The 14,648-nt window shown below is 47.3% G+C and overlaps 1 protein-coding gene across 1 annotated transcript in view; it reads left to right on the forward strand.

The window, feature by feature from the left end:
- The first annotated feature begins 1,146 nt into the window (after nucleotides 1-1,146).
- TPD52 (tumor protein D52) overlaps nucleotides 1,147-14,648 on the forward strand; it is a 275,297-nt gene continuing 261,795 nt past the window's right edge. The window contains exon 1 of the mRNA XM_075353148.1: nucleotides 1,147-1,278. Within this exon, the coding sequence (XP_075209263.1) occupies nucleotides 1,260-1,278 (19 nt within the window). The 5' untranslated portion in view covers nucleotides 1,147-1,259. The remainder of the gene's footprint in view (nucleotides 1,279-14,648) is intronic.

Here is a 14,648-nt window from a genome sequence, read left to right on the forward strand (position 1 = left end):
AGGCCACAGGCTAACAGCAACACCAAGGGCACGGATCCCAGCATGCGCCCTCTACGCTGTAGTGGTGCTCAGAATTCTGGTTTACAAGCTGTCGGTGTGACTATTCCTGGACTGAGTGAGTACACTGAAAAGCCCTTTTCCTCTACCCAACGGCACCCCCATCACCTACATACCAACGGGCCCCCGGGCACAAACCCCCTACCCACGGAGGAGTTAAACATCCTGCTGCCACACCATCGCCACCGGGCTCCCTCCCCAACAGCAGCGGTGGTCTCCTACATTGCCACACACCGTGGGTGGCGTCATGAACTTTCCAAATCCCCTCTACATACTCCCCCTCTTCTCCCCTCTCCCCCGGGTCCGGAGACCCCTCGAGCCACTGCGGCTCTGGATCTGACCGCTGACGTGGGGGTGGTACATATATACTGTATGTATGTATATATATATATATATATATGTATATATATATATATATGTTCTGTGTTATTCCCCACAAGCACCCTACTATACGTACTATATGGTATGGTACTTTTGCATTTCTCCACAATATTTTGTTTCTACTATGGATATGACACGTGCTATGTTGTACATATTGCGTAGTTGTGTATATACTGTAAATACTGAACATTTTTGCTTCATATGTGTAACTTATGTTGTATTTTCCTTGTTCCTCACTGACAATGTGAAGAAGACAATATTGGGGTGAAACGTTATATATACAGCCTATCGTCTTTTCTGCTGCGCCCATAAGTGTGTATTTTTACGTCTACCATTAAATAATATTGCAGGTGTGAATTTAGAGAATGCGGTGATTATCTTCATATGGCACTTGTATTTAGTCTTGTAAATTTTTAATAACTGCTGCGGTATATAAACAGATTGCACATGGATGACATACGAGAAAAAAATCATCCTGCTGGAACATGGGTGATTTTTTGTTATACGCTCGTGTGCACACGGTATTTGGGGAGTTTTTTTACCTCAGTATTTGTAAGCCAAAACCAGGAATGGCACAATCAGAGGGAAAGTCTATAGTCACGGTCTGTCTGTGACACAGCTGGGAGACTTTTTGTTGGCTCAGCTGTTTAAGTAAAGTTGTAAAAAAAAAAAATAGAAAGAAAATGGCAGTCAGTGAGCGAGGCTGTCATGCCTGAGCTGCCTGGGACTGGGCGGGGGAAGGTGGGGATGTCAGGCTGGGCTGGAGGGCAGGAGACTGTTGTGTGGAGTTGTTGCTGCTTAGTACCAGTCAGCGAGCGATCATGGAGAGTGCGGAGCAGGGTAAGCTCTTGGGGTCCTTATACGCTGAGTGCTCGGGAAAGGAAAGGGGCATTATAAGAACTGTTCTCGCTGTCTGCCAGGTTTTGGGTTTTTAACACCGTAGATTCCAGATGGTGTTGCACCCCTGGAGCTTTGCACCGGTTGCTCACATATTGTGTTGAAATGACGGTGCCTCCTTGGGATGAAAAAAAATGTTTAAAAGAACTGAGAGTCCTCAGTGGTTGATACCTTTTTCATTTTTGGGATGAAGAATTTATTACTTATATATGACCCATATGTAATGTTACAGATTTTCTTACATATGTCGTGTAATATTAATCAGAAGTGATGGATCTGTGGATTTTTATTTATTTTTTTTCCGCTTGTGTATTTAACCAAAGTTTGTTGCTCCCGGACAGACGTGCTGGAGGAATCCGGTGAATTCCTGCTGACTCCCTCTAATTCCTGCACCTGTCCTCTCCACCCCGTTCCCTCCATCCCATTGCCTGTGCTGACAGCTGTGGGTGACGGGGCTGTGACTCCGCTGTCCTCCACACTGTGTTTGTGGAGGGGGCTGTCTGTGTTTATGTGCAGGATTTTTGCAGTTCGGTTTATTTAGAAATCTCATCTCGGATTTCAGGGATGTGATCCAGGATGTTTCCACTGGGGGATTACGAGGTCTGCACATCATACAGAATCTAGTATTTGTCAGTTACCGCCACTGTACATATTGTAATGTTTGGTTCTTTGGATCCTTTCAACTCTGCCTCCATACCCCAAAAATATATATGAAATGGCCCAAAAATGAAGCACACGCTTTCACATCAGCGTATAGCCCACGTCATGTGGTCTTCAGCGATATGGATGTGTCCGGTTCAGAAGCAGAAATGAACGTTCATCAATTACTCCTGTTCTGGTGCAAATAAGGCTAGTTTCACACTTGCGTTAAACAGCATCCGTTGCATTGTGTTGTGTGACAGATAGTATATGCAACGCATCCGTTGTGACACAATGGGTTCAACGGATCGTACAAAATGACGCAATCCGTTATAGTTTTTTTTTTTTTTCTTGACTTTACACATCTGGGCATGCGTAGTTGTGTAAAGACTGTTGTCTTAACGGAATCCGTCAAATGATGGATTTTAACAGAATCCGCCACCATAGGCGTCCATTTATAAAAACGGACGCCAACGGATTCCTGCAGGTTGCGTTTTTTTGACGCTCTGCCAAGTGCAGAAAAACGCTACATGCAGCGTTCCATCCGCCAGGTGGATGCAACACGGCGTCGGCTGACGGATGCAACACAAGGCCATCCATAGCTAATAGAAGTCTAAGAGGAATAAAACTGTTTCCTGCAACGGTTACCGTAATTCCTCAAGGCGGCGGATAGCAACGGATGCCATTCAACGCAAGTGTGAAACTAGCCTTAAAATGATAACAGAAGAGGAATGTCGAAACCTCCTCCCAAAAACTGGTTAGCAGGTGGTGGCTCCTAAGGCCACATTCACACACTCGTTTTTGTCTTTATATCTATCGAGTGTGGACTGTATCTGTCTTCTGTCATGGTGGTTTTTTTTTGTTTTTTTTTGTTTTTTTAATCTATTAACTCTTAAAAATAGATCAGTGAAGACTGGATGGAACTCTGAAGTAAAAAGTTTGTCTTCCATTTTTAATGAGTCCCCATAGACTTTAATGGCTGAATCTGATCTGCAACATGGATGAGAATAGGACCTTCTCTACCGATTAGAAGCATTTATCCGTTTTTAGTGCTGATGTTTGTATTGATCAATGAGACTCTATAAAAATAAACACCCGGACATGTGCACTGGATGGGAGCGTGCAGCCTCATCCATCCTGGCTGATTTATGTTCTAGTTTTGCTGCTGTCCTTGTTACCACCGGTAGCCTGAGGTGGTATCTGCTGCATATTCCGGTTGGACCCATAGTCCGGCTCCTCCAGGATGGCACATCATACATGACACGGATTGTGGTGTCTTCCAGAACAGTCTCGAGTATGACCAGACATAAGGAAAGCCAGACTGGGCTGTAAAACTACATCAACAGGATTCTATTGTGCATCTTTCTTACCAAACCAACAGAAATAGACTCCATAAAGATGTAGCTTAAAATATTAAAATATATATTTTTTTTTTTTTCAGTTAAGTTTTTAAACTTTAAATCTCTTGTGCATTAATCTTTTTTTATTTATTTATTTTTTTTTATTTTACCAACTGAATGCAAACTCTATTGCATATTTCCTACAACTACTAACATATTTACTATATGCCATCTTCTGCTCTTCCCGATGCTATTATGGTCCCATTCTGACATTTTGTAGATGCAACTCCTAACTGACCAGAAGCCATAGCTACCGGTCACAAGCTCTCAATGTAAGTCTATGAGAGCCTGGTCTGGCTCTCATAGACTTACATTGAGAATTTAACTTCCGATCCAGCTAGTTACACAACTGGATTGGAGCCGAGAACATCAGAAGGTGGCGGCTGCTAAGTGTATTACTGGGGGCAGGTAACTTATATTAGTGATACCACTCTGGAGGTGAAATAAGGAGAAAGGGGCGAGAAATAAAAAGAAAAGAAATAGAAATGGTGCTTGAAAGATCTAATGTGTCGTTTTTTGTTTTTTTTTTTCGTTTAGCAGCATTCAATAACTCCTATCACCAGGATTTCTTGTGCAATGGAGCATAATTATTTGTTGGGCATATAATTGATTACTTTTTGATCATGGGAGAGGGTCTGATCACTGGAACGGACATCAATAAACCGAATGGACCCAATGTCCCCCTGCTGAAGAATAGGGCACATGCCCTACTGCTGCTGCTCCCTGCATTCCCTATGAAGCTGCCAAGAGCTGTATTTGGCTTTTTCTTCCCACCCCATAGAGAATGAATGGCATGGTGGTGTGGTGTCTGACTTTCCTCTACATTTTCTAACGGATAAAAATTCCCCCTTCTGCAGATTGGTGCGGGTCCCAGCGGCTGTACACCCGCCGATCAGGAAATTATAACCTATCCGTTTTCTCGGCGTGCTGCCTTAAATCTTTATCGCACTTCCAGATGATGAATATCTGCACATGTGATAATCGCACAGGTTTATTGCTTGTCACCATATCTGACTAAGCAGGTACAGACAGGAGTGCGCATACCATGGAGGCAGCGCAGCCAGATGCTATGCGGCTTATGCTAGCCTTAGGTGCTTTACGCCCTTCCTGTGAGTGAACGTGCACACATCATGGCAGCAGTTGTAAGAAGGTGTCTTCAGGAGGTTTTGCTGCCTTTCACCCACCGTCAGGAATCTGCGATTTCATATGGGCTAAGAATTATTTAGGCCCGAGTTCTTTGTTTTTCTTTAAAAGAACTGTCCAATACTAGACATAACAAAGTTGCCAGACTGAGAGGTAATTTTAGCTTTTTTTTCATTTTTATTTTATACACCGCACGCGGCAATTCAATAGTGGACAACACTTTTAACGGCAATACTTTTGTATCATGGAGCAACTTTTGTAGTTGACAAATAAATAAGTAGCAGTGGGCGGATCTTAAAGGGAATCGATTTATCACCCCCTATTTATTTGGTGTGTAGCTTTTTCAATCACAAGTCCAGCAATGCCGGTCTGTTTGTCTGATCCTGAGATATCAGTGTTTGAAATGCTATACAACTGAGGCTGAAGGGAATTTGTTGAAATATTGGTCAAACATCGAATATGTATGGAGGTCTTCCGACTCTCCGATACATGAAGTCAGGGGACATAAGGATCAGGCCGGTGGAAGTCCATTGCCCAATCCATTTGTTTCAGAGATACAGACAGTAGTAGTAGTGCTCGGCTGATCGTTCCGTTTATGGGGACATGATATGTACCTGTCAGGTGAACTGTGTATGTGTGGCACCCCAGGGTTGCCACACAAAGGGTTAACTCCCCACACACAACACCAAGACCTCCTGGCCAGAAGGGGGAGACCAAGCTGCTTCCCTGTATATTCTGGTGGAGGGAGGAAATGGTCAGAAGTAGTTTCAGTTTTGTTTGTGCAGGGAGTGAAGTTCAGTGCAGAGCACTGAGGAGAAAGGATCTGTAGGTTGGAAGCTGGCTTTAGCTCACCTCAGGATCCACTGACCAATTCCAGGCCTAGCTGAGGGTCTGAGGGAAGGAGACAGATTACACAGAGAACATTCCTGGGAGGCAGAGCATTGCTGAGCTCATCCCAGTGGAGCACAAGAACGGATGCTGGATCCGAGACTGCAGGTTACATACTGCACAGTTACCACCAGAGAAGTGAAGATTCCAGATCTTTCACCTGTACCACAGACACAAGCAACATAGGAGAGTTCAGGAACATACTAGGAAGGACTCGAGTTGCCTGTCAGGTCGGTACCTAGGAGCAGAGCACAGCAGAGCCGGCTGCATAGTTCACAGCAGCAGGCCACAGACACACAGTGCAGGCAAGGAAGCCAAAACGGCCCGGCTGGGTGGGAGAAACCCTGAACCCCTCACAGACTCCGTGGACAGTACTCTGCTGAATACCATCATCAGTAAAGGACAAAGAAACTGCAAAACCGTGAGTCTGCCTGTTTATTGTGCTCGTGTCCTGCACTCTCCCCATAGACTAACATACTGCCCCGGGGAAAAGGCTCTACCCGTGGGGAGCCGTCCCATCTCAAGCTGCCTTCCATCACCCCGGAGGTTCTGCAGCAGCGGTGGTCATCTCTGATCACATTCCACGGGTGGCGTCACGAACCTAACCCCCCTTTTTATTGTGGAACCAGGGAGCACGGACCGGGTCACGACACCGTGATCCCCTTTCCAGAAGCAACCCCTTGGCCCGGTTCTGGGTATCCCCTTAACCCCTGGCGACACAACTTTGGCGTCACGAACAGGATGCGGACTGGACCCGGCTGCAACCCGGGTGACGTGTGCCTGTAAAGACTTATTGCATCGCATAAAAGACTTGCACTGTGAATTGTTGCAACAAAGGACGGACTTTAAACTTTGCAAAGATACCTGGAAAAATTCAAAAACATCATTGGTAACATTTTCCAGGCGCCATCTTTAATCGCGCCATTAGCTGCTACGCGCGGGAGAACAGCGCGCCTAAACTAAGACTCCGCCCACCGCTTGCAGAGGAGGTGCGCTCGGTGCTGCGACCCGAACGAAAACGCAGAAAAGTGTCCCAGGCTTGCTGTCAAGAAGACTGGTGAAATTAACTAAGGGGGCGCAAAGATGTCGCAGCAGGGAGACGCTGTTGTACCCGGCGGTGCAGCGGCACCTATCATGCCGTTCCTGATGCCGTACACCCCGGGTGCAGTGTGGCTGCCGCAGTACTCAGGTGAGCCCAACACACTTAATGACTTTATCGGAAAGCTAAAAATCTACTACAGCATGTACCCCCTGACAGAAGCTCAGCGTGTTGGTATGCTTATGGGACAGTTAACCGGCAATGCCCAGCGGGAGGCTACATCCTGGCCGGACGATGCAAAGGACACTGTAGAGCATATAATAGCTGGACTAAAAGCAGCTTTTGAATCCACTGCTGGCAGCCGGGCTAAAATGAGGTTCTTTGGATGCAAGCAAAAACCTAGAGAGAGCGCAAGAGACTTTGCCTTAAACTTGCAGGAGGCGCTCAGAGCACTTAAATTAGCAGAACCTGCCTTAGCCCCTGGAGCAGATAAGCTGCTGATAGACCAATTCCTGGATGGACTCTCATCCCCTTCCCACCGGGGACAACTGAGCATGATGGTGATCCAGGATCCAGGACTAACATTTGCCCAGCTAAAGGATAGAGCCATCCGCCTCCAGCAGGTGGAGGAGCCGCAGGATATAGACTCTGTTCAACACCTTACAGTGGCACCCCAGCAGCCAGTAGTGCCGGTGACATCGGCCATGTCAGCGGCTGTTGCTAACCACCTGGAGCCCATCACTAATGAGGCTCTACATCAAAAGCTTGAAGCCCTTACGGACACTGTTGCTTCCATGGCTAGAATCGTCCAGGAGCTGCGTGGATCCAAGTCTGCACCCAAGATTGAGCTGGCGACCAGCAAGGAGGATGTCCCGTGGATGAGGCCTAGGAGATACCAAGCGACGAGAGGACGACCCAGCGACCGCTACCAGCCGGATGGACAGCCCATTTGCCGCCGTTGCAATGAGCCAGGTCACTTTGCCCGTGAATGTGCTTTAAATGGGGATCCCCTGGGGAGGCGGGCCGCTCCTCAGGAATGAACTCTCAAGGTCCTTCACCCTGGCACGACAAGTATGTGGGGGGACGTCCAGTCATCCCCATAGTGCTGGATGGCATTCCGCTCAACGCCTTGCTGGACACTGGTTCCCAAATATCATCAATTCCGCATGTCCTTTATAAGAGGTACTGGGCTGATTCAGACGTTAGCAGTGGTCCATCTAATGTTGCATTGAATATATGGGCTAGCAATGGTGAATTAGTACCACAGGTTGGTTTCAGAGAAATGACCATTAAGATTGGGAGAGTAGAATTGCAGAATCAGGGTATTATCATTGTTGATGTTGACCGACGAGAACGTGAACCAACTATGCTGCTAGGAATGAATGTAATTGAAAATTGTTTTGCAGAGGTAATTACTGTCTTGCAGCAGATCGTCGAGACTGCCAAACCTGGGCAACAGAGACTCCTGCAGAAGGAAATTAAAGCCTTGATGCTGAAGCAGCAGGTAGAAATGTCAGGAGGTGAAATTGGCAGTGCAAGGGTAAGTGACCCAATACCTATTGTAATTCCTCCCAAAACAGAAATGCTGGTCTGGTGTAGAGCTGCAATGGGCATCAGAGGGCGAGACTATCAGGCCCTGGTAGAACCCGTGTACTCAGACAGTAGGCCCACTGTACTGACGGCCAGAGGAATAGTTGAGGTACACAGGGGAAGAGTGCCAATACGCCTTCTAAATTGTGGGGAAGATGAGGTCACCCTACCAAAGTATGCTACCATGGCTAAGCTATATACGGTGGATAACAACGCCATCACCACCGTTGAGCCCTTGAAGCCGTCAAATCAGGCGGAGGACAATGGCTCAGTGGGAAAGCTGGAGGATTGGTGCCAAATGCTACATGTAGGTACCGATTCTACACCCTCCCATCAAAAGCATGGAGTATACAGGGTAGTGAAAGAATATGAACAAATATTCAGCAAACACCCATTAGACTTTGGGCAGATCAAAGGGGTAGAGCACACTATACCCACAGGTAACCATCCACCCATAAAGGAGAGGTATAGACCAGTACCACCAGCTCACTACCAATGCGCCAAAGACATGCTCAAAGAAATGAAAGAAGCAGGGGTAATAAGAGACAGTTGTAGCCCCTGGGCAGCCCCACTAGTGCTAGTTAAGAAAAAAGATGGGACCATGAGGATGTGTGTAGACTACCGACAGATCAACCGCATTACACACAAGGATGCATACCCATTACCTAGGATAGAAGAGTCATTGGCTGCATTAAAATCCGCTACTTACTTTTCCACCCTAGATCTGACTAGTGGGTATTGGCAAGTTCCTGTGGCAGAGGCTGACAAGGAGAAGACAGCGTTCACCACGCCGATGGGCCTCTGTGAGTTCAATTGTATGCCGTTTGGACTCTGCAACGCACCTGGAACCTTCCAGCGACTGATGGAGTGCTGCCTAGGACATAAGAACTTTGAAACTGTCCTCCTGTACCTGGATGACGTCATAGTCTACTCCAAGACCTATGAACAGCATCTACAAGACCTGGCAGAAGTGTTTGAAGCCTTATCCGGATACGGCATGAAAATCAAGCCATCCAAGTGTCACCTTCTAAAGCCAAGGGTACAGTACCTGGGACATGTCGTGAGCTCAGAAGGGGTAGCACCAGATCCTGAAAAAGTTACCGTGATCAGAGATTGGCCGAGACCCACCAGCGTGAAAGAGGTGAGGCAATTCCTGGGACTGGTGGGCTACTATAGAAGATTTATAAAAGGGTTCACGAAGCTAGCAGCTCCCCTACAAGACATCCTGGTAGGACAGTCAAAGAAGTCTGCAGCCCGAAATCCTCCTTTCCAGTGGAGTGATGAGAGAGAAGAGTCCTTTAAGAAGTTGAAGTGGGCACTGACAGGAGAAGAGATCCTGGCATATCCAGATTACCATCAACCCTTCATTTTGTACACGGATGCCAGTAACGTAGGACTAGGAGCAGTATTGTCTCAAAAGCAGGAAGGCAAAGAGAAAGTTATTGCCTTTGCAAGCAGGAAGCTCCGGCCTACAGAAAGAAACCCTGAGAATTACAGCTCCTTCAAGTTAGAACTACTGGCAGTAGTTTGGGCTGTAACAGAGCGTTTCAAACACTACCTGGCAGCTGCAGAATTTACCATCTTTACTGACAACAATCCGTTGACCCACCTGGACTCGGCAAAATTAGGTGCGCTGGAACAGCGATGGATAGCCCGACTGTCAAACTACAACTTTGTCATCAAGTACAAGGCAGGACACAAGAATGGGAATGCAGATGCCTTATCCCGGATGCCACACTCGGGGGACGTGGAAGAGGAACCGGAGGGTCTGGAAGAAATTGAGCTGCCGGCCTTTCACCGTCCTAAGATGGGACAGTATCAACCAAGTGTCTACCAAAAACAACAGCAGGCAACTCTCAACCCATTAGCACACCACGGATGGGCTGACACACAAGACAGCGATCCAGCTGTGAAGCTAGTGAAAGAACTGCTTACACAACAAGGTGCATACCCTAATCAGAATGCCCCAGCTGAGACACAACATCTCTGGAAAGAGAGAGGTAAATTGTTCCTGTACCAAGGGAAGCTCTGTAGAAGGCACACCAATCCAAAAACACATGAGTTGGTCTGGCAGATCATCGTGCCCAAGAGAGACGTCAAGATGGTTCTGGAAGCTTACCACGACGGTGCTGGTCATTTTGGTTGGAAAAAGTTGGAAGTGCTCTTAAGAGAAAGATTCTACTGGGTTGGCATGAGAAAATCAATTGAAGATTGGTGTAGAAAATGCGGACCGTGCAACCTCAGAAGAAAGGATCAACAGAACCAGAGAGCTCCACTCCAGTCCATAGTAACCAAGCAACCACTCGAGCTAGTCGCATTAGACCACGTCAAGTTGTCACCAAGCCGGTCCGGCTATGTCTATGCCTTAACCATCGTGGACCATTACTCACGCTTCTTAGTGGTGGTACCCGTGAAAGACCTTACAGCTAGAACAGCAGCTAAAGCATTCCAGACGTACTTTTGCAGACCCCATGGTTACCCAGAACAAGTCCTTGCAGATCAAGGTCCAGCTTTCGAATCACAGATCTTCCAAGAATTCTGCAACATGTATGGCTGTAAAAAGATCCGCACAACAGCATACCATCCCCAAACAAATGGCTTATGTGAGAAGATGAACCATATTGTGATTGACCTGTTGAAGACCTTACCAGAGTCAGAAAGAAATCAATGGCCAGAGAAATTGCCAGACTTGGTGGACTTGTACAATCATGTCCCGGTGAGTTCTACAAACTGCACCCCCGCTTACCTCATGCGTGCAAGGCCCGGTAAACTGCCAATTGATTTAGATATGGGAATTCTGAAGCCAGATGCAGAAATTCAAGAATCCAATTGGGATACCCTACGTCGGCAACAGTATCGCCAAGTACAAGAGTGCGTAGAGAAAAGTCTCCAACAAGCTAGGGGAAGACAAGAGAGAAACTTCAACCAGCATGCTCTAGCAACCCCATTGCAACCTGGTGACCAAGTTCTCAAGAGGAAACGGCGCACAAACAAATTGGATAATCAGTGGGAAACCACCCCATATACAGTCTTACCATCCAGTATGGATAATCCCAAAGTGTGTCTCATCAGTAAGGATGAAGGAAGGACATCAGCTGTCGTGTCAAGAGATCAACTCAAACCGTGTCCTGAAACCCTGAAGACACCAGAAGTCACCTTACCCATACAGGTACAACCTGTCAAGAAGGAAGAAGATGTATTCCATACAGTCTTAGGAGATTTTCCAAAAACATGGCCAAATTACTATGGAGCAGTAGTAGTCCCAATGATCGCCTTCCCTCAAGTGGTGGAACCAACATCAGAATCCATACCACAAGAAGTCCCAAGACATGAAGAACTGGAAGTTGAAACCGTAGAGGAAGAACAGATTCCTGGTCCCAGTGAGCTTGCCAGTCCTACAGTCAGTCCACTATCCTCACAAGTACCAGAAACACCAAATAGGTACACTTCCACTCACACCATTATGCTAAGTACACCCAGTACACCAGCAGTACGCAGGTCACAGCGTAGTACTCAGGGTCAGATACCAGCAAGATATAAAGACTAATGTGGAATTGCATATAAAATGTACATATGTTATAATGTTTATATGAAAAACCGTAACAGTTTAGTGTACAGAAAAGGTGAGAGAAGAGTGGTGTAAGGTGGCAGCACGGAGAGTTACAACTTGATCACATTGTTGGTGGCCCGAGGGCCGTGAGGTCTACTGCACTTATGACCAGAGTAGAGACACCTTTAAGAAGTGTTTGTTGATTGAAATGTTTATTTAATTGCAACGTTAAGACCAAAAGCCCAGTACCTACAGAGACTATACTGTATGAACACTTACATATTTTTGAACATTTTGGACTCTTTTTGAGCTTTAAGGTTTTTGTATTTTTTCCTTTTGAGACTCTGTATATATATAATTGTTGTGATAACTTGTTTGTTTGTTTCACAGTCCCGGAGTACTGTTCTTCACTAAGGGGGAATGTGGCACCCCAGGGTTGCCACACAAAGGGTTAACTCCCCACACACAACACCAAGACCTCCTGGCCAGAAGGGGGAGACCAAGCTGCTTCCCTGTATATTCTGGTGGAGGGAGGAAATGGTCAGAAGTAGTTTCAGTTTTGTTTGTGCAGGGAGTGAAGTTCAGTGCAGAGCACTGAGGAGAAAGGATCTGTAGGTTGGAAGCTGGCTTTAGCTCACCTCAGGATCCACTGACCAATTCCAGGCCTAGCTGAGGGTCTGAGGGAAGGAGACAGATTACACAGAGAACATTCCTGGGAGGCAGAGCATTGCTGAGCTCATCCCAGTGGAGCACAAGAACGGATGCTGGATCCGAGACTGCAGGTTACATACTGCACAGTTACCACCAGAGAAGTGAAGATTCCAGATCTTTCACCTGTACCACAGACACAAGCAACATAGGAGAGTTCAGGAACATACTAGGAAGGACTCGAGTTGCCTGTCAGGTCGGTACCTAGGAGCAGAGCACAGCAGAGCCGGCTGCATAGTTCACAGCAGCAGGCCACAGACACACAGTGCAGGCAAGGAAGCCAAAACGGCCCGGCTGGGTGGGAGAAACCCTGAACCCCTCACAGACTCCGTGGACAGTACTCTGCTGAATACCATCATCAGTAAAGGACAAAGAAACTGCAAAACCGTGAGTCTGCCTGTTTATTGTGCTCGTGTCCTGCACTCTCCCCATAGACTAACATACTGCCCCGGGGAAAAGGCTCTACCCGTGGGGAGCCGTCCCATCTCAAGCTGCCTTCCATCACCCCGGAGGTTCTGCAGCAGCGGTGGTCATCTCTGATCACATTCCACGGGTGGCGTCACGAACCTAACCCCCCTTTTTATTGTGGAACCAGGGAGCACGGACCGGGTCACGACACCGTGATCCCCTTTCCAGAAGCAACCCCTTGGCCCGGTTCTGGGTATCCCCTTAACCCCTGGCGACACATATGGCCAGATTGTATATGTCTATTAAGCCTGCTTTACACGTTGCAATTAGTTGTACAATCGCATTTGCGATGTGACACGCCCAGGTCGCATATGCGATTGAATGAGATTGCACGTAGGTCGTTCATTTGCTGTCACACGTGCGTTAGTAGTCTGTCTGTTAAATTGATCAATTTTGTGTGCGATCCTTAGATCATGTGTTCTGTGACGTATGCATTGGGCACCCTTCTTTTTTTTTTTTTTTTATTTATTGACTTGCCAAGCGTGTGTACTGTGTAGGGATGCGTTTTTACTATGTCATCTGCCATTCAGCTCTGCTACATGGCCGCTGACAGCAGACACAGACAGAGCCGCACAATCAGAATGAACTCGGGTGAACTTCCCCGACTTCATTGTCATGCTGCGGCTCTGTCTGTGTCGCGTCCTGATTAGCGGTCACCTGTGAAGGACTCACCGGTGACCGCTAAACTCCTGAGTAACTGAATTGAGCAGCCCTCTCTCATATACTCACCGATCCCCGGCGCTGCACGGCATTCACACTGCTCCGGCGGCTTTTACTATTTTGAAAAAGCCGGCCGCCCATTAAACAATCTCGTATTCCCTGCTTTCCCCGCCCACCGGCGCCTATGATTGGTTACAGTGAGACACGCCCCCACGCTGAGTGACAGGTGTCACACTGCACCCAATCACAGCAGCCGGTGGGCGTGTCTATACTGTGCAGTGAAATAAATAATTAAATAATTAAAAAAAACGGCGTGCGGTCCCCCCCAATTTTAAAACCAGCCAGATAAAGCCATACGGCTGAAGGCTGGTATTCTCAGGATGGGGAGCTCCACGTTATGGGGAGCCCCCCAGCCTAACAATATCAGCCAGCAGCCGCCCAGAATTGCCGCATACATTAGATGCGACAGTTCTGGGACTGTACCCGGCTCTTCCCGATTTTGCCCTGGTGCGTTGGCAAATCGGGGTAATAAGGAGTTATTGGCAGCCCATAGCTGCCAATAGGTCCTAGATTAATCATGTCAGGCGTCTATGAGACATCCTCCATGATTAATCTGTAAATTACAGTAAATAAACACACACACCCGAAAAAATCCTTTATTAGAAATAAAAAACACAAACATATACCCTGGTTAACCACTTTAATCAGCCCAAAAAAGCCCTCCATGTCCGGCGTAATCCAGGATGCTCCAGTGTCGCTTCCAGCGCAGCTGCATGGAGGTGACCGGAGCTGCAGAATACACCGCCGCTCCTGTCACCTCCACGCAGCTAATGAAGGCAATAGCGCGATCAGCTGAGCTGTCACTGAGGTTACCCGCTGTCACTGGATCCAGCGGTGGCCGCGAGTAACCTCAGTGACAGCTCAGCTGACCGCGCGGCTGTCTTCAGTTGCTGTGTGGAGGTGACAGGAGCGGCTGTGTCTGCTGCAGCTCCGGTCACCTCCATGCAGAAGCGCTGGAAGCGACGCTGGAGCATCCTGGATTCCGCCGGACATGGAGGGCTTTTTTGGCCTGATTAAAGTGGTTAACCAGGGTATATATTTGTGTTTTTTATTTCTAATAAAGGATTTTTTCGGGTGTGTGTGTGTGTTTATTTACTGTAATTTACAGATTAATCATGGAAGGTGTCTCATAGATGCCTGACATGATTAATCTAGGACTTATTGGCAG

Source organism: Anomaloglossus baeobatrachus, chromosome 6 (genome assembly GCF_048569485.1).
Source record: "Anomaloglossus baeobatrachus isolate aAnoBae1 chromosome 6, aAnoBae1.hap1, whole genome shotgun sequence".
Taxonomy (NCBI): domain Eukaryota; kingdom Metazoa; phylum Chordata; class Amphibia; order Anura; family Aromobatidae; genus Anomaloglossus; species Anomaloglossus baeobatrachus.